This window comes from Elephantulus edwardii, unplaced genomic scaffold (genome assembly GCF_000299155.1).
Source record: "Elephantulus edwardii isolate Elephantulus edwardi_28Jun2011 unplaced genomic scaffold, EleEdw1.0 scaffold00014, whole genome shotgun sequence".
NCBI lineage: Eukaryota > Metazoa > Chordata > Mammalia > Macroscelidea > Macroscelididae > Elephantulus > Elephantulus edwardii.
In genome coordinates, this window is record NW_006399764.1 from 26,522,391 (window position 1) to 26,543,181 (window position 20,791).

Sequence of the window (20,791 nt, forward strand, 5' to 3'; positions counted from 1 at the left end):
TAAGAAAACCTATCAGCTAGATTATTTTTATACCTTAATAAAATTGTTAAAAAAAATTAAACCACAGTAGTTGCTGTTGTTGTTGTTACGTGCCATCGAGTCGCTTGTGACTCATAGCGACCCTATGTACAAGAGCTCTAAATGCCGTTCTATCCTGTGACAACCTAGAAATACCAAACGCACTTATTCCCACAACTCCAGTCACAGAATCGATCCATCTCATCGAAGGTCTTCCTCTCCTTCGCCGCCCCTCCACTCTGCAAAACATGATGTCCCTCTCCAAGGACCAGCCCCTCCTTGCAACATGCCCAAAGTATGTCAGATGAAGCTTCAGAATCCTTGACTCCAAGGACCATTTCAGCTTCACCTTCTCTAGGACAAACCTGTTTGTTCTCCTAGCAGTCCATGGTATATTTAATACTCTTCTCCAGCACCAAAGGCATCAATTCTCTTTCTATCATCCCTATTCACTGCCCAACTCTCTGATGCATAGCACGTAACTGCGAAGACTATAGCCCGGATCAGGCACACCTTAGTCTCCAGCCTGACATCACTGCTCTTCAGTACTCTTGAGAGGTCCCTCACAGCTGATTTTCCCAATGTAATTCGTCTCTTGATTTCCTGGCTGCTGTTACCAAGAGTGTTGATTGTGGAGCCAAGCAAATGAAAACTGTTAACTATCTCAATCTCTTCACCATCCATACTGATGCTGCCAATTGGCCCAGTGGTGAGAATCTTTGTTTTCTTGATGTTGAGCTTCAATCCATATATGAGGCTGCAGTCCTTGACCTTCTGCAGCAAGCGCTTCAGGTCCTCCTCAGTTTCAGCGAGCAGAGTTGTGTCATTCTGCATAACACAGGTTGTTGATGACTCTTCTGCCAATCCTGATGCCACATTCCTCCTTGTACAGCCCAGCGTCTCGGATGATCTGTTCTGCACACAGATTGAAAAGGTATGGAGACAAAATACATGACCCCCTTCTTGATTTTGAGCCATGTAGTGTCTCCTTGCTCTGTTCTGACGACTGCCTCTTGGTCCAAGTATAGGTTTCGCATTAGCTCGCCGACCACAGTAGACCCAATGCATATTTACATCCAACATTTTGCAAGTAAATCCATGCAAAAGTTTCCAGCTGTTAATCCAAAGGTTAACTCAACTGAACTCATTACTGCTGAGTTGGGAGCAACCACAGTTGGTCTTCCATTGGTTCAATAATATAGCAGGAGACTGTCTGACAGTGCCAGAGGAGGAACCCCACGGGCTGGAAGTCATTCAAAACACCAGTGGGAAAGAACAGTCTCCCCACAGTCGTTATATTTTTAATTACTGTTATGTGCCATCAAGTCAACCACGACTCATAGCAACCCCGTGAGCACTGCTGTAACCTGGCCCTGTCCTGGTGTTTCAGAATCCTTACTCTCCTGAACATACACTCCTGAACTCACCACACACAGTATACACGTTTCTTCCCTGCATGAAAGATTGCCAATGTTTCCCCAAGAAAGCTGCCGGTGGATCTGAACCAGCAGAGAGGTGTGGCCTTTGGGTTAGCAGCACAATGCCTTACAGACTACAGAAGTTCAAATCCACTAGCTGTTTGGAGGCAGAAAGATGAGCCGTCTTTTCTCTTATTAAAGATTTACAGCCTGGATTCACAATGAGTAAGTGAAATCAGGGATAATGCTTAGGTAGGCTTCAGACAGGACCCCAGAGTAAAACAACTTGAACTTAATTAAGGAAAGCTAGGAAATCGTGCTTCCAATCAAGTGATACCTGCTCATGAGAAAAACATTTGAAATAAGAAATTTTCTTATTTTGTGCTAAGTAAAAATTCTGAATAGTTTCCAATATTCAAAATGGATAGTATCAGTGTAAAAATAAACCAGAAATACATTTTTAAAATGATTCCATTTAATGCAATAAATTGCTTAGTTTATGTTTTAATGACGTATTTCTCCTACCACTATTTTAGGGCGTGCACATACACACACAAATATTTTTTAACCATGTACAGATAAAACCCTTTAATCCATTTTCAACAATACTTTTGACTTAGGTAAGGAGGGAATCTGAGCAAGGTGCCAGTTTCCTTCTACACACCTCCCGAGCACCCGCTACCAGCTCCTTCTAACAAGGGAGCAGAGCCTTTGGCAGTAAATTGAATTTTCATAACATTGTTTTCATTGTATTCACCGATAGAGTAACTTCTATTCTTGAAAGTGGTACTAGCTTTCCATTTATGGTAAAGATAGAAACATATTGTAAAAGGGAAATCTCTTTTAAAGTTAGACTGAAGAGTCAGTGCAAGGATCTGCGCCCAGAATGAAAGGTTTAAGACAAATGGAAGACCTTTCTTCAGACTGATGGCAGGAGGAGCTGAGACATGTCTGTAACTTTAGGACAGTAGTAAAGGTCATTTAACCTGATTACTCAGACACGAGTGCCAAGGTTTAGGACAACAGTCAAATGACGCCTGTTTAAGGTCCATTAACCTGACTGATTAGCTAGCTGTGAAACTGTTATTCCAGGATCTAAGGATTTGTGACCAAGTCACTGCAACATTCACTGAGAAATTACTTGAAGAATGTAGTATCAGCCAAGAAGCCAGATAGCTACCTACTTGCAACATAAAATAAGCAAATGCAACAAATATCGCAGGAAGAAACATCAAGGAACAAAAAAAATCATACCAGATCCTGGAAACTTCCCTCTGGACGCCCCCACATTCCTTCTTTCTTAACCATTTCCCTTAACCACCCTCTTTAAAAACCTTGTTTGACCCCAAGATGCCAGAAAATCGTGTTGAGAGCATCAATGTTGCCATTTTTCTCAGACTGAAAGCAACTGAATAAAGTGAGATTAATTAAAAAAATTAATCTTGGTCGCAATTGGTATGTAACCTTTCTTTCTTGGTTACAAAGTAACATAAAGTACCTACAGTAAACTCAATTTATTATTTGGATCATGTAAATGATTCAAAAGCACCTGGAGTTGGTTTGAAATGGCCCCTCACTTTATATTTGTTTCTAGTGTTCCACTTTTTGTGAGCTTTTCCACACGTCAATGTAAACACATTAGGAACTAGGGGTTCAACTGGGTTCTTTATGCCTGAATACTAGCATAAATCTGGATAAACTTCAGATTATCTAATAAGTAGGATATATAACACTTGCTTATCCAATTTGGACTGTATGTAATTAAAAGCAATAAGCCAAACTAAACCTATTCATTTGATTCTAGCTCACAGTACTCTACAGGGCAAAGGAGAATTGTCCCATGTTTTTCTGAGGCTGCTATGGTAGCCTAGTGGTATTTCACTACCAACCTGAAGGCATGAGGTTCGAATCAACCAGTCACTCCACAGGATAAAGATGGACAATCTGCTCCTGTGTTAAAAGCCTCTGAAAACCTCTACAGGGTCAGCTGAGTTGGTCCTACTTGACAACACATAACCACAACAACTCTTTACAGAAGCCGACTGCCACACCTCTCTCAAGGGTGGCTGTCAAATTCAAACTGCTGACCTGTCTGTTATGAGTTGAGCTCTTGAACCACTCCATATTCATTAAAGACAATAAAATGGTCTTTTTCTTCATTTATATAAATATCTTTCATTTTAGGCTTTCTGTGTTTGTTAAGTTTTAATTTAATTGTCTTTCTTTTTTATTATATATTAACATTTAAAGATTTTCTAACTATTAATATTTTTAAAGTTTTATGCTTGAAAACGAAAAAGACCATGGCCTGAATCAGGCACACCTTAGTTCTCAAACTGACATCACTGTTCCTCAATAATTTGGAGAGGTCCTTGACTGCAGACTTTCCCAAGGAAAAATATCTCCTAGTCTGATTACTGGTACCAACCGTTTGATTGTGGGTCCAAGTAAGATGAAGTTGTTGACAGATTCCATCTTTTCTCATTTTATCATGATGTTGTCCAGTGGTGAGAATTTTTGTTTTTTTTGACACCTGAGATGCAATCCATATTGAAATGTGTAGTCTTCGATCCTCTGCTGTAAGACCTTCAAGTCCTATCGTTCAGCAAAGTGCATAATGGAAGGTTATTGATGAGTCTTCCTTTAATTGTTATGCCACATTCTTCTTCATAGAGTCCAGACTGTAAGATAACAGAACTGATGCCTTTAAGCTGTGGTGCTGAAGAAAAGTACTGAATATCCCATGGACTGCCAAAAGAACAAGCAGGTATGTCTTGGAGAAGGTGCTGCCAGAGTGCTCCTTGGAGGCAAGGATGAGGAACCTTCTTCTCACATACTGTGGGCATGTTGCTAAAAGAGGCTATTCCTTGGAGAAGAACATCATGATGAAAGAGAGGAAGATTTTTAACCAGGTTGATTGACACAGTGACTGCAGCAATGAGCTCAAGTGTGTCAGAGATTGTGAAGATGGCACAGCATAGGGAAGGGTTCCCATCTGTTGTTGCTAGGGTCCCTAAGAGTTGTACTCAAACTCAACAGCACCTACCACCACCACATGTTTAAAAATAAGACAGATATAATAAATTATTTATGAATTTATTTTTAAAAGAATTATTAGTCATCCTGTACTTTGTACGAGGCACTATACGGCCATTAGTTGCTGTGCAGTTGATTCGAATGCCCAACAACCATGTAGGTGTAGGGAATGGGAGCAGGTTGCCAGGCTTGCTTTCTGAGGTGCACCCTGGTGGGTTCAAACTGCCAATCTGTCACACTTCTCTGCACTCCTGATTGTTTATTTCCAGAAATAAGATTATTGCTGAACTCAAAAAATTCATAATCTGACTTGAAAAGCAAAGCACATACAACGCTTTTCTGGTTCATGATAGCCAAAGAATGACTCACAGAGAAAGAAAGATTTCAACAGAAGCTAAAGGACAGATAACAGTCTGATAGGCAGAGGGGAGGCGGGTGGAATGGCTCTGAGACTAAGGAGTTTGAACTTTATCCTTTAACCGACAATGAACCATAGAAGATGTCTGAGAAGGTGAGTTAATAAAGCAGTACACTAGAGGGCAAGGAGCTGGGGTTCCATCTGAGGAAAATCAGGGCACAGAAAGGCAAACAAATCTCCTCCTCCTCCCTCCCCTTTTAGCACATAAAGTTGTTTTTTTCTTAAAAAAAATTCAAGTAGGGAGTAATATGGCAAAGCTGGAAAGGTAAAACTGGTGGTGTTGGAAAACAGAAATGTGAGTGATGTGGCTTGCCCAAAGTTAACACAGCCTAGCACACATGTGATCCACACCTTGGTTCTTCTAACACTGTCTCAGGTCCTCCCCATTATTAGTGTACCCCACAGGAACGCCAAGTTACTGCTCAGGCTGACTCAAACGCAGCTCTCCTTTCACACGCCCAGTGATTATCTGCCTCGTTCGGCTTGTTACCAGCCACCTCCTCGCACAGGTTTCCATTTCTCATATAACACACTCACATCTTCGGACAAAATAATTTTTTTTTATTTATCATGCCTCTTGCTCATTTCATATATTGCCTACTCAGACTACCTTTTGCATTATTTTTAAAATGCATTTGAAGATAATTTACATTTGCACTCATCAATGACTGGAAAATTGATATGTCTATGCATCTAATTTAGAACTACAGCATTCTAACATATAATTTTCTGGTTCATATTCACAACTAAGCATCACATTAAAGTACTAATCCTAGGGCCTCTGATACAGCATAAAACACAATTCATCTCACACAGAAGCAAGTCACTCAGAAATCATAATGTGCTTCAAATGGCAGCTTCAGCCTCAAAGTTGCTCTATGGTCTTTCCACAACACCTAGGCAGAAATACATCATCACCGAAGCCCCATCTCTACCACCCCAACCTAGTTAATATATACTGAAATATTTTTTAATATCCTCATCCTTTCCTCTGACTCCAAAAATATGTCAATGAACTCCTGTTGTAGATGACTGAGTATTTTTCAAAACGAAGCAGAATCATCAAGTGCTAATAGCTGCTACAGAATTGATTCTGACCCAGTGACCCCAAATAAGCTTTTTTACATTAACTTACCCATGGCCAGGGAGTCAATTCGCCTCACAGTGACTACATCAGGCAGGGCAGAGCTGGCCCACAGTGTTTTCAAGCCTGTAATCTAACAGAAGCAGACTGACAAGTCTCTTTCCAATGGAGTGGCTGGTAAGGTCAAACCAACATCCTTTCAGTGAGTTTACAAGAGCTTAGCCACAGTGGCTCCCTCACGTCAGTGTGCTGGAGCAAATTTAAAGATTACGGTGTGCCTGACCCAAGCCATGGTGTTTCACAGTACTTTCTATGCATCTGAAAATTGGACAATGAATTAGGATAGAAGAAGAATTGATGCCTCTGAGTTGTGGTGCTGGAGTTACTGAATTACCTCGTGGACAGCCAAGAGAACAAATATATCTTGGAGAAAGTGCAACCAGGGTGCTCCTTAGAGTCAAGGATGGTGAGACCCTGTCTTGTGTATTCTGAGCATGTTGTCAGGAGGGGCCAGGCCTTGAAAAAAGACAAGATGCTGGGAAAGGTGGAGGGTCTGAGAAAGAGGAGATGACCCTCAACAAGATGAACTGACACAGTGGCTGTAAAAATGGGCTTGAGCATATCAGACATGGTAAAGATGGTGCAGAAATGAGAACAGTTCAGATCTGCTGTTCACAGGTCCCTCTGAGTTGCAGGCAACTTGATGGCACCTAACAAAAACTCTACAACTCTGTGACAAGTGAATTTCAAATAGCTACTTGGAGTATGTAATAAGAGCCCTGGCAGCACAGAGTATTACGCATTGGGCTGCTAACCTAGGGACAAGCAGTTTGAATCCACCAACTGCTCCACAGGACTAAAATGAGGCAGTCTGCTCCCAGCAAGATTTTAGCTCCCAAAGCCCAGTGGAAGAGTCCCATGAGTGAAATGACAGCAGACTTAGGAGTGTATATACAAGTTCACTAGAATATCCATGAAATGACATAATGTATACAGGTTAGTTTTAGTTTAATGTTTCCATAGCTTTACAAGTAATTAAAAAATCTACAGTGAGTAATTCTTTGGGAGCATTACAACAACTAGTTTAGACTATTAAACATTTTTTAAATAAAAAAATGTTATTTTAGATTGGTTTACTTACAAAGTTCAAATACATTGTTTTTCACACTATCATTCACATTGTTTCATACAATATTCCCATTATTTTTTATAAAATTAATCAACATTGAAATATGCCCACCATGGCCCAGTCTTTGCAGATCCCCGCCGAATCTTTCCCATCTCCCTTACCCACCGCTCCCTCCGCCCATTAAATTGTGCGACTCAATATTTTTCCCTTGCCTATCCTCACCACTCTGCTCCTATCCCCTCCTCCTTGAATCATCATATAAGTTTTACCAGTTACCTATTTCTACAGTAATAGTCTTATACAGCATTTATCCTTATGAATCTAAGTTAGTTTGCTCCCAAATTATGTAGTAATTTTCTAAATTATTGCTCCTGTGTGCTGCGTAGTATTCCATCACGCAAATGTACCATAATTTCTCAATCCATCTGATTGTGGTTGGACATCTGGGCTGTTTCCATGTTCTTGTTTGTTGCTGTTTTTAAGTGCCATCGAGTTGCAGGCGACTCATGGCGACCCTATGAAGGAGAGTCCTCAATGCTTGGGTGTCTTTCATCCTCTCTCCAGGTTTATAGGGTTTCCGGAGGCAAGCTATTACGGAAGTGGATGCCACTTCCAATCCATGTTCTTACGATGGTGAAGAATGCTGCTATGAACACTGGTATACAAATCTCCATTTGTGTCTCAGTTCTAATTTCCTTGGAATATATTCCAAGCTGGGTTATATGGAATTTCTACGTTCAGCCTTTTTTTTTTTTTCCTTGTTGTGTACTGTCACACTGGATCTGACTGGCACAGGAGGGGACTGCCTCTCCTTCTCCAGAGGAACATCTGGTAGATTCAAGTCTTCAGTGTTCAGCTTTTTAAGGAAACACCAAACTGCCTTCTAGAGTGGTTTTGCCATTTTACAATCCCACCAACAGTGAATGAGAGTTCCTATCTCTCCAAATCCTCTCCAACATTTACTGCTTGCCGTCCTGTTAAAACTTTGCTGCTGCTACTGGGGTGAGATGGGATCTCATTGTGGTTTTGTTTGCATCTCTCTTACTGCCAGTGATTCTGAGCATTTCTTCATGTGTTTGTTGGCCATCCAAAGGTCTTTCTCTGTGAAAGGTCTTTGCGTTATCAGTCTTTTTCTTGTGGAGACCCTGTAGAATTCTGTAAACTTTTGTTTTAAGACCCTTGTCTGAAATGGTGTTGTCAAATGTTTTTCCCAGTCAGCAGGTTTTCTTTTCACCCTGCGGGAATACGTTTTTTACGTACACAGGGATATAATATTTAAGAGGTCCTATGCATCAATTTTATCCTCTCCTGGTTGTGTATTTCTGGCGGTATTTGTCAGCCTTTTTATACAACGGGCTAGGACTTCTAAGCTTGGTACTACTTTGTCTCTTACGATCTTTATGGTTTTGGGCTTTACTTCTAGGTCTCTGATCCACCTTGAGTTGATTTTTGTTTATGGTGAGAGGTATGCATCTTGCTTCAGCTTTCTGCACATAATAGTCTAGTTTTACTAGCACTATTTGTTAAAAAGGTGGTTGTTTCCCCATGTGATGGGTTTTATTTCCTTTTTGAGTATCAGCTGACCCTAGATAGATAGATAAATTTCTGGGTTCTTGATTGAGTTTGAATGGTCTGTGTGCCTGTCACTGTACCATGCTGCTTTGCTTATTATAGCTGCGTAGTAGGTTGTTGTTGTTTGTTTGTTTTTTATCAAAACAAGTACAAAGTTTTATTAAGGTAATAAGACAAAAGCATAGCTAGTACAAGGTTAAGCCACACAGATGAGATGACGTGAAAAAGATAGAAGAGGGCAAAGGGGTAAAGGACCCTGGAAAAGACAGGGATGAACCCAAATCTTAAAACAAGCTATGAGCAGAAGCTATCGGCAGAAAACGACAGCAAGAGCAAGAGCTGTGTGGTTGGTTTTAAGATGAAGGAGTGCTATGCCTCTCACTTCATTCCTGTTTTTCAGAAGTGCATTGTTTATTTGAAGTCTCTTTCCTCTCAAAATAAACTTGCCAACTGTCTTTTCTATCTCTTTGAAAAAGGAATTTGGTATCTGTATTGCGACTGTAGTGAATATATAGACTGCTTTCTGAAGGACTGTCATTATCACTATAGTGAGTCTTCCTATCTATACATAAGGAACATTTTTTCCCATTTATTTAGGTCTTCTGTTACTCACAAAAGTGTTTTGTAGTTTTCTTTGTAAAGGTCTTTTGTGTCTCTAGTTAGGTTTATTCCTAAATATCTCAATTTGTTGTTGGCTATTGTATAGTATTGCTTTCTTAATCTCCTTATCTGTGTTTTCTTTGTTACTCTAGGGAATCCCACTGACTTTTATAAACTGATCTTGAACCCTGCCACTCTACTAACTTGGTCTACTAGCTCTAATGGGTTTTTCTGCTGGGTCCTGGGGGTTTTCTGTGTATACTATCATGTCATCTGCATGTAGTGACAGTCTCACCATCTCTTTGCCAAGCTGGATACCTTTTATTTCCTTCTCTTGCCATATTGCCCTAGTAAGTATTTCCAATACAATACTGAATAAACGTGGTGACAGTGGACAACCTTATCTGGTCCCCGTCCACCAGAAGAATGCTTTTAGTCTTTCTCCACTGAGAGTAATATTGGCTCTTGGTTTTGCATATATGCTATGCTGAGGAAATTTCCCCTTCTATTCCTATTTTGCTGTCTTAATCAGGAAATGGTACTGGATTTTGTCAAAGGCATTTTTTGCATCAATAGCTAGAATCATGTGGTTCTTATTACTTGATTTTTAACGTGATGAATTACGTTGTTTCTATGTTGAACCATCCTTGCGCACCAGTTACGAATCCTACTTGGTCGTGATGAGTTATTTGATATGCTGTTGGATTCTACTGGCCATTATTTTGTTAAGGATTTCCACATCTATAGTCATGAGAGATACTGGTCTGTAGTTTCTTTTTTTGTAATATCTTTGCCTGGTTTTGTTATTAGGGTTATTCTTGCTTCACAGAATGCCTCTGGGAGTGTTCCTTATTCTCCTATTTTAATTTTTTTTTTAATAATTTAAGTAGAATTAGTGATAGATCTTCTCTGAATGTTAAACATACTTTGCTTTCATAAGGCTATTTTTTCTTTTAAAAAATGTAACCCTCATTTTAAAACCAGAAAATAAGTTACTCCTTATGAAAAGAAGCCCTGGTCACACAAATAGTTAAGCACCTGGCTAATAACCTCAAGGTTGGCAGTTCAAACCCACCCAGCAGCTCCACAGAAGAAATACTTGGCAATTTGAAAGATGACATCCATGAAACCACACAAGAGTTCTACTCTGTTGCAAGGGATTGCTATGAATGGAAGAGAATTCCTATCCCTTGGTACAATTCATCAATATATAAACATGCAAGTGAATTGGTTGCCTGAAACTCAGTAACACACAATCTTATATAAAGGTTAGGTTTTTAGGGTAATACATGATAAGGCTCTAACAGAACTATAGACCAACTATAGAGTACCTACATGACACAAAACAATGTCCCCAGCTCTTTTAGAACTCAGTGACGCCTAGTAAAACTTCAAGTAAGCAAACCTTATTGCATCCTCTCATTTCTTTAAACATGTTTCTACCTGTCTTCAAAAGGCCTCACAGAGAACCAACAGCTCAACTCCACAAAGTTCTTCTTCAGTTTAGATCTCCAAAATTTACTTTATTCTGTAGATTTGGTTCTCCCAAAAATCGAGCTTTCATGTTCTCAGTGAAAATGTTCTAATGGAATCACTCTAAAAAAGGATAGTTTCTTAATTACCTACATGATGTTATGAATTCAATTGTGTCCTCCAAAGATATGTGGAAGTTGTAATTCTTAGCACCTGTTAAAGAGACCTGGGTTTGGAAATAGGTCTTATAATGCTACATGTTGAGGCCCTAAGAGCAGCTGTCAAGAACATCTTGTTTGGAAAGAGGGTATTAGAACATGCTATCAAATGAGTTAATGTCAGGTCACATCAGGACAGGCTAGGTCATATAAAACCTGAGTGCCGTCCTCACAAGAGATGAGACGCAGAATGATACCAAGGAGAAAAGAGTCAAGCAAAGGCACACTGCAGGATCGGAAAGGAATGCCAGTGGCTACCTGACAAGTCCAAGCCCTCAGCCGTGGGCCCTGGCCACATGCAGGAACCACCCAGTTTGGTGGTATTTTGAGGCAGCAGCCCTATGAAACCAGTATAAGACATATACATTTTCAAAGTAAGTCCATTTTCCTTAGTCTAATTTACATAATTATAGAGGGAAAAATTTTAAAACAAAATTAAAACTTTAGAGCATGAAAAAGCCTATCTCATGGAGAGGCGACAGAAACTAGACTCTGGCGCCCCTTTTCCCACTCACTGACTCGCTCACTGCAGTTACATACTCAAAGACAGCAGCAGCATCTGGTCTAAAACTCAAGCTTTCAAATGACAAAGCTGAAGCCCAGAGCTGAAGGTTCTCAATAATATGGACTGTGAAGCCATCTGGAAGGTATTCCACTCTAGACCTCTGAACATACATATACATTCCCTGAGCCCTAACCTTTTCCATATTTTGTCTTAAAGTACTGAACTGGCCCTAGCATTTCTATGAAATGGAATTGTGTGTAGGATGGGAATTCGAAAGACACAAGAGATATTTTAAATTCCAAGAATGCCTTGGGTTTAGAAGCACCTGCTGTAGATTAAATTGGTTCCCCCCAAAATAAAGAGTTGTAAATCTTACACTCTAAGTCTGTGATTATCATCCTATCTGGAAATGGGAGTCTCAGTAATGTTAATGAGGCAGGATTAGTGTACAGTGTATTTTCAGTCAATCTTTTTTTGTTTCAACCTTACAAAACATATTGTCATTTTCCATCAACCTTATTTCCACTTTTTAAAAGACTGAAAAAGACAATTTAAGACCACTCCAACCCACTCAGGGCCTGAGCAGTGTGGGCTGCTGACCTCTCTAGACTTCAGCAGGGAGCTGAATAGGCACGGAGGGCACCTGCCTTCAGACCAGTCTGCAACCTCAGGCTGAGCAATAGTAAGTTCAGGAGCAGGGGCCATCCACATTCCCTGAAACTCCTGCCTTGTCACAGCCTTTTCAGCAGTAGCCTGCTCTTCCTTTTCAAGTTCTTCTGGACCTCTGTAGAAGTACAGATCAGGCATGGCCTTCCACGGGCGCTCCCAGGAGACTGTGCCATGCATGCGCAGGACTTCCTGGGCTAGCATCCACCACATCAGACCCACAGAGTGAGCTCCCTTGTTGCATGGGATAGCAATGTCTACAGAGCGGAGAATCTGGGTTACACAAGGCAATGGTGGGCAAGTTAACGTAGATGCTTCTGTCAGAGGCTGGTGGTCAGCCCTGGGATCAGTAACAACAGAAGATGAGGCTCCTGGAAGGCTGCCAGGATCTGGTTCGTGAAGGCTCCAGGAGTGAAGGTTCCAGGAGTGAAGCTCCCAGCAATAGGAGGGGCTCCAGTAGCTGCAGCAAACTTTAGAACAGCTCTCTGGCCAGCATTTCTAGAGGACAGGACACTGAGATCAGCTGGATTTTCAATGGCAACAAAGGCCCAAGCAGCCAAGAGTTTTCCCAGGTCCTCTTCAGGTTTATGATATACATGTCATCACTTTTCCTTCTTCAGATGTTCTGTTCCATTTGAAAGTTAAGGTTGGTGCCCCAAATGTGTTCCTGCCACGACGAATTTGAGGACATCTTTCTCCTTCATCTGCAAGACATCAAGGGCTCCAGACATTGTGCAAGTTTCTGCTTTAAGTTACCCAGGACAATACTGTATAGACCCTGCTGTGTGTAGCTCGGAAAAAGTCAATACCTTCTGAGACACAAAAGGATTTAAAAAGCAAGCAAAAGTAGGGATGGTAGGCAGGATCTTCATGGTTCCAAAAGGTGGGAGTTTGATTTTTGCCAACTCAATTCCAGACCGTGGGGTTGCTGATAAGGTGTGCTGAGAGATGGGACAGGCCAACAGAAGCCACAAAGGTTATCACTGAGAAAACCTACCACCTGGCTGCCACAATGGGTTCCCACATATCACAGATCAGGAGGATAGCTCAAGCTGGGCCAAAGTTCAACTCTGTCATTCACTCAGTTGCCGAGAGTTGTAGATGACTCCATGGCACCTAGCAATAAGAACAAAGCCTAGGGAGTAGAACTGTCACCATAGAGGGTCTGGGAGGTGGATATGATGGCCAGATCAACTCAGAATCCATAGGGTGGGCCGCCATGGGTGAACAAGGACAGCTTATCATGTGTCTTGAGTTTTGGAGTTGTTTGGTGGGTGTTATCATTTCATTCCATTCAACTTCTCCCTTCTGTGAAAGAAATGCTTGCTTTGCGCTTACTCTGCATTGTACTTTAGAAGCAGGTAACCTGTAGGTTTCATATGTCCACAGATGAAGAGGAGTTTTTACTTCAGGGCGTAAAGTCTCGTCTGTACTTGATGTAGATGGTCCAAGCTTCTAGATTTGGAGCTGGTTTGAGACTCCTGAAATATGAACAAATGACTTGCAGAGTATATACATTTGGGAATGGAGTTGGATGCTGGGGAGAAGGGCAAGGATGGATTGTTTCTCTCCTCAGATGCTGCTGTGAGGTGTTGTAAACATAGGTCTGACTCACGCTGACCCCACGGACAAAGCTAAACACTGCACGGTCCTGTGCAATCTTCACAACCAGTGCCATGTCTGAGCCGTTGTTGTAGTCACGTGTCAACGTATCTCGTTGAGGGTCTTCCTCTTTTTTGAGGACCCTCTACTTTACTAAACACAATGTCTTTCTCTAGGGATTAATCTCTCTTGACAACACTGACAAAATGTATGAAATAAAGTCTTGACAAACTCACATCTAAAGAGCCTGCCAGCTATATGTTTTTGTTTGTCCTTTTGGCAGTTCATGGATTAGACAACATTCTTTACCATCATCATAATTCAAGTCATCAGTTCTTCAGTCTTCCTTATTTACTGTCCAGCATTCCCAGATACTGCTGAAGATAATCATGGCTTCAGTCGGGCATATCTAGTCCTCAAATGACTTCTTTGTCAAAAAAAGAGGCCACGTGCAGGAGATTTAAATAATGTAACACATCATTTGATTTCCTGGATGCTGTTTTCATGGTTATTGACTATGGAGCCAAGAAAAATGAAATCCTTGACTACATCAACCTCTGTTTATCATGACATTGCTTATTGGTCTAGTAGTGAAGATTTTTCCTTTCTTTATATTTAGATGTAATCCATAGTAAAGGCTAGCCTTTGATTTTCATGAACAAATGCTTCAAGTCCTTTTTGCTTTTAGCAAGCAAGACTAGGTAAACAGCATATTACAAGTTCTTAAGAAGTCTTCCAATTCTGATATAAATTCTCCTGTTTCTCACCTTCTCAGATTATTTGCCCAGCACAAGACTGAACAAATAAAGGATACAACCATGATGCTTACTGTTCCTGACTTTAAAACATGTAGACCTTAGTGTCCATTTTAAAAATGCTTCTCAAGCTACGCACATTATATACAACACCTCTCTCTCTCTCTCTGTGTGGATGGATAGACAGATAGACAGAGAGATAGATAGAGAGATAGAAAGATAGATTGTCTAGTGATAAGAAGCTGTGCTGCCAACCCAACAACATGTAGTTAATCCATCAGCTGCTCTGCTGGAGAAAGATGGGCAATCTCCTCTCCTGTGATTGATTTACTACCTCTGAAAACTCCCTAGAAGGTTTGTTGAATCTGTTCTGACTCCACGGCACATATCATCACCATCATCTCTTTCTAGAATATAGATCTATATGGATCAATTCCAATACAAGCACAATTGTTATTAAATGCTGTTGAGTCAAATATGACTCATAATGATACAATGAACAACAGATCTGAACCTTGGCCTCTCCTGTGCCATCCTCACAATCTCTGACACACTTGAGTGCACTGCTGCAGTCATTGTGTCAATCCATTTCATTAGGGATCTTCCTCTTTCACTGACCCTCCAACTTCCCAAGCATGAGGTCCCTTTCCAAAGAATAGCCTTTCCTAGCAACATGCCCAAAGTATGAGACACAGAGCTCTGTCATTTTTGCTTCCAAGGAGCACTTTGATGGCACTTTCCCCCCCAAGACATATTTATTTGTTCTTCTGGCAGTCCATGGGATATTCAGTACTCTTTTCCAACAACACAACTAAAAGGCATCAATTCTTCTTCTGTCATCTTTATTCACTGTCCAGCTCTCAGATGCACAGCAAGTGAATGGAAAGAACACAGTCTGAATCACATGTACCTTAGTCCTCAAACTGACATCACTGTTCTTCCGTATTTTGGAGAGGTCCTGGACAGCAAGCTCATCCAATGTAATAATACATCTCCTAATCTCCTGACTGTGGCTACCAAGGGTGCTGACTGCTGATCCAAGCAAGATAAAATCATTCACAAGATTTTACTTGCATATAATTGGGATGGATGGTGAAGAGATTAAGATTATTCACAGCTTTAGTTTGCTTGGCTCCACAATCAACACTCTTGGCACCAGCCAGAAAATTAAAAGACGTAGTGTATGGGAAAGTCTGCCGATAGGGACCTCTCCAGGGTCCTGAAGAGCAATGGTGTCACTCTGGAGACTAAGGTGCACCTGATACAGGCATGGCTTTTACAATCACTTGCTATGCATCAGAGAGCTGGACAATGACTAGGAAGGACAGAAGGAGAACTGAGGCCTTTGAGCTCTGGTGTTGGAGAAGAGTACTGAGTGTACCATAGGCTGCTAAGAAAACGAACAGATTCATCCTAGAGAGTGTTAAACCAGGCTGCTCCTTGGAAGCAAGGATTCTGAGGCTTCATCTGACATATTTTGGACATGTTGCAAGGTGGGACCAGTCTTTAGATACGGATGTCATGCTTGGGAGGGTGGAGGGACAGCGCTGGCGGGGAAGACCCTCTATGAGGTGGATGGATTCAGTGACTGGGATAATTGGGGTGGGTGTGTTGGAGACAGTGAGACTGACACAGGACAGAGCAGGGTTTAGGGCTGTTGTACATAAGATCACTATGAGTAGCAGGTGACTCGACAGCACATAACAACATTATTCAACAATTTCTACATTTTGTTGGATAACTTTTCTTTGGAATTGGTACAAATGTGAACTTCTTCCAGTCAGTTGCCTATGTAACTGTCTGCTAAGTTTCTTGGCACGCACAGAAGAATTAAGGAGCTCCCACACTGCTTCTATGCTGGCACATTTCAATACGTATTTCATCAGTTCCTGGACCCTTGTCTTCAGTGCAGCTTCTCTATTCAGTGTCATCAGTTCTTTATATTTTACCTCCTGAAATGGTTACACATCTTCCATTTTTTCAAGTGACTGGGTGTTTCCTCCATCTTCTTTGGATGTTTCCCAAAATAAGTTATCAATCTTAGTTTCTAAATCTGAGGTTATTATTTCATTTGGGGAAAGTCTTTGATAGGTTAAGGAAGCAATATTAGTGACATATAAAGGCAGAGGAAGAAATAAGTTTGAGAAATAAACTGAGGGATAAGATACATGGAGACCTTTAAGGAACTAGAAATTGAAGATACAAGACCATTCCTGCAGAGAAGGCAAAGAGAGAAAGCCTTTCCCTGAAACTGGCATGCTGAATTTGGACTTCTAGCCTCCAAAACTGTAAAAAGTACATTTCTGTTTGTTAAAGCCACCTACTTGAGGTGTTTCTGTTATAGCAGTACTAGGTAACGAGGACAGAATCCAACTCTAAAACCAAACAAAATATGTATTTTTTTTTCCTTGAGAATATTAACAATATTTTTAAGAAAGCTGAAGGGTATATTTTCATTCATTCCTTTCCCAGAGGAATAGAGTACAGGATTCTACTCATCTCTTATGAAGTATACACACACATACACACTCTCTCTCACACACATATCCTACAACAAAACGTCTGGTGGATTCAAACCACTGGAAGTGTGTAGTGTTGTGAGCCATCAAGTCAGAACTAACCCATAGCTCCTCCAGTGTATTTTCCGAGGCACTAAATCACATGAGGATACTGACTGCCCATCTTTCTCCCGAGGAGCAGCTGGTGGATTCAAGCCACACGCCTTAGGGTTAGCAGTGCAACTACCTATAGAGTAGGCCTCAAGAGATCCCTCATAAAAGTACTGTTGCTGTTGGTGACTGCCGCTTCTGGTGGCCTAACGGTAAGTAGTTGTGCTACAATCCCTAAGGCATGTGTTTCGGAGCCTTGCCCTATCCTGAGCCATCCTCCACATCTCTTATATGCTTGAGCTCGTTGTCACAGTCACCTGTCAATCCACATTCTTGCAGGTCTTCTTCTCTTTCTCTGACTGTCCACCTTTCCCAGTATAAAGGCTGAGCACACACCCATAATATGCAACATGCAGCTTTACCATCCTCCTCTGGAAGAACCCTGGCCGCACTTTCTCCCAGACAGGTTTGGCCTCCTTTTGGCAATCCGGAGGATGTTCAGTATTCTTCTCCAACACCACAATTAGAGGGCATTGGCTCTTCTTTTGCCATTTGGTTGACTGTGTGCTGCTGAGTCTGCACCAACCCATAACTTACCCTCTCATGGGTTTGCAAAGACAGTAAACTGCACTGGAGGAGACATCCCATCTATCTTCTGGGGAGCAACTGGTGGATTTGAACTGTGTGCTTTTAGGATTGCAGCACTGCTTCATACCACTAGGCCACCAGAGCACTCTCATAAAGTGTAGGCAGACTGAAAATTAACTTTACCTGCTTTGTTGCTGTTAGTTACCAAGATCAAGTACATTCTAACTCACGACAATCCCAAGTGTGTCAGACTACAACTGAGGTCGTTGTTGTTGCTATGAACCATTTAGTTGCTTGCGACTCATTGTGACCTTATGCACAACAGCTCTGAGCCCTGCTCTATCCTGAGTCAGCCTCACTGTCTCTACATACCTAGCCCATCCATTACCCCAGTCACTCAGATAACCCATCTCATCCAGGGTCTTCCTCTGTAACACTGTCCCTCCACTCCTTCCAAACATGATGTCCCTCTCCAAGGATTCCTGGCAACATGCCCAAAATATGTCAGATGGAATTTCAAAATTCTTGCCTCCAAGGAGCAGCCTGGTTTCACTCCCTCTAGGACGAACCTGTTTGTTCTCTTCGAACCTGTTTGTTCTCTTCGTAGCCCATGTTATACTCAATACTCTTTCTCTCCATAGGCGTTTCCAAAGCAGTGATCTTTCAAAAGCAGATAGGCAAAGCTGTCTGCCTTCCCAGGCACCTCTGGCAGGCTCCTGGCCCTATCACTTAACCATCTGTGCTACTCAAGGACTTCTGTTTACTTGAAGAGGAAAAGTTAAATTTTAGGGCTTATGAATACAATTTGTTACAGCACAGTAAAGTTGAAGACTACATGAGGCAATCAAGGTCTATCATTTGTGTAAGCTTGAAAGAAAATAGTTATACACACCTGAACAAATCACTGGGCGGACAGGCCACAATGTAAATAAGTTGGTATCTCATTTAAGACCCTGATAGCATTCAACACACATTAGAAAGAGGGGAAAAAAAATCCCAATCAAGAACCACACAGCACAGCCTCACTGAAGGTAATTATGTTACATGGCAGTTTTGTCCTGATACAAAGAAGAACAAGAGATCCTCCAAAGCTTAATGACAACCACTCTGATTTACAAATATTCCAGTCACACAAGAGTTACATACATTTAACAGGGCTGTGACGGCCTAGGCTGTTAGAGGCATTCATTCTAGTGGTATCATACATAAAACTCTGGGAGTTTTAATTTATCAAATCTCAGCACCTCATTCTGTTCTAAAGAGGCCAAGGTCACAACCTATCACACAATGGGGGAAGTCAACTATGAAACAAAAACAAAAACAAAACATTTTACTCTGATATCGATTAGCACTGCCTTCTCTGAAAAAAAAGAAAAATATTTTCCTACTCCTGACTTCTGTGGCTTTGAACGACAGACTTGGAACAGCATTTGCAGAATAAAGGGGATGGATACTATCCACCACTCAGTTTTCACGTTATTTCTCTTAGCTATTCGCTAACCAGTTAGAAGAAAGGGGGGGTGGGGGAAGACGAACGGGACGCACAGAAAGCAGACACCAGTCCCGTCCCCACGCTGCTCCCAGGTCCCATTATTTCCAGGTGTTCCTGAGCGCCTCTCTGCTCCCGGCCCCCCTGCGGCCCCCGATCGCCCGCACAGTCCCCGCAGCAGGAAGGAGTCTCCTCTCTAAGTGGGACGGGGGGCAGATCTGTCCCGAAACACAAAGAACTCGGGCCGCAGTTTGCAGAGGAAGTTCCTCCAGGCCTGTCAAGTCGGGCGCGGGGCAGGCGGCTCGCAGCGCCCCACGGCGACCCCTAGAGCGGCGCCGAGGTGAGCGCAGCGCGGAGGTGCGCGCACCGGGCACCGACTTCTCCGCGGAAAGTTCGCCCGCATCTGTCCCCAGGGGACGGGGCGGGGCGCGGGGTCGGAGCCGGCGGGGCGGCCGCGGCGGGGTCCCCCGGGACGTGCCGGCGGGGGTTCCCGGGTGGGGGGGGCGCGGGGCTCGGTCCACCTGGGGGTGCCGGCGGGGCGCGGGGCCCCCAAGCAAGGCGCAGGGTCCGGGCTCGGGGGAAGTGGGGGGCGGGACGGGCCGGGGCGCCGCGCTACTTACTCGGCTGTACCAGATGCTGAGACGAGCCGGGGCCAGCACGGCGAAGAAAGCCCGCTGCGGGTCGGCCTGGACGTGGAGCGGTGCTTCGGCCGGGAGCCCCGGCGGGCAGAGCAGCCGCTTGGGCCAGCCGCTCAGGAAATACATGGTCCGCACGGAGCCGCGGCGCCCCGGGGCCACCCCGGCCCCGTCTGCCGCTCTCAGAGGGCCCGGGCTGGACGCCCGCCTCCCACACCACCACCGGCCCACTCTACGGCGGCGGCGGCGGCAGCTCCAGGCATCTGCCAGCTGGCCGGGCCCGGCCGATGCGACCCTGCGCGACGAGAGCAGCCCGCGCTGACGGGCCCGGAGTGGGGGAGGGCGGGGGAGAGAGCCGGCCGGAGGGGCGGGGAACGCCGGCCCGCCCCGCCCAGACCCCGCCCCTTCCTCGGCCGCGCCGGCGTCAGCACGCCGCGCGCCGCGTGGGCCGGGCCGGGAGGGCTGGAGCGCGCACGCGCTCCCTCCAGAGGCTCCTCCCCTTCCCCTCGCCGCCTGCGCGCTTGCTCTGAAGCTCCGCCCCCGGGCTTCGCGCGTGCGCGCTACTCCCTCCTCCCCCGCCCGCCTGCCTGTTGCAACCGAGTGGAGTCAGGCAGCGAGGGCATGGCCGGGGTTTTGGCCCGGTGACCTGTCATCGTGAGGAATGCCCTGCTGGTCTGGCCTGGCCAGATTTGACCCTCCTCGTGCGTAGGCTCAGTGGAGGCCGCCCGGTGTGGGAAAGAGCACCTGGAAGGGAGCAGTCGCCACGTAATGTGGGTGGGCGAGGAGCCCAAGGGGAGCCGGATCACGTGATACAGTGACAGAGGCCCTGAAGGGACAAGGCACGTGAGGCCGTGTACTCAGGGCTGCTGCGCCTGCCCTCGAAGCTTCTTTCCAGGTTGTTGCCTTCTCACCGGAGGGCTTTGATTCAAGGCGACTCCACATACAACAGAAGGGAACATGCAGTTCTGCACCATCC

General features: G+C 43.7%; 1 protein-coding gene and 1 pseudogene across 1 annotated transcript in view; both read right to left on the reverse strand.

The window, feature by feature from the left end:
• Nucleotides 1–20,132, reverse strand: part of KIAA1432 (KIAA1432 ortholog) — a 96,651-nt gene extending 76,519 nt beyond the window's left edge. The window contains 1 exon segment of the mRNA XM_006903579.1: nt 19,801–20,132. Within this exon segment, the coding sequence (XP_006903641.1) occupies nt 19,801–19,944 (144 nt within the window). The 5' untranslated portion in view covers nt 19,945–20,132.
• On the reverse strand, nt 12,076–12,868 carry LOC102867624 (annotated as a pseudogene).
• Nucleotides 20,133–20,791: the final 659 nt, after the last annotated feature.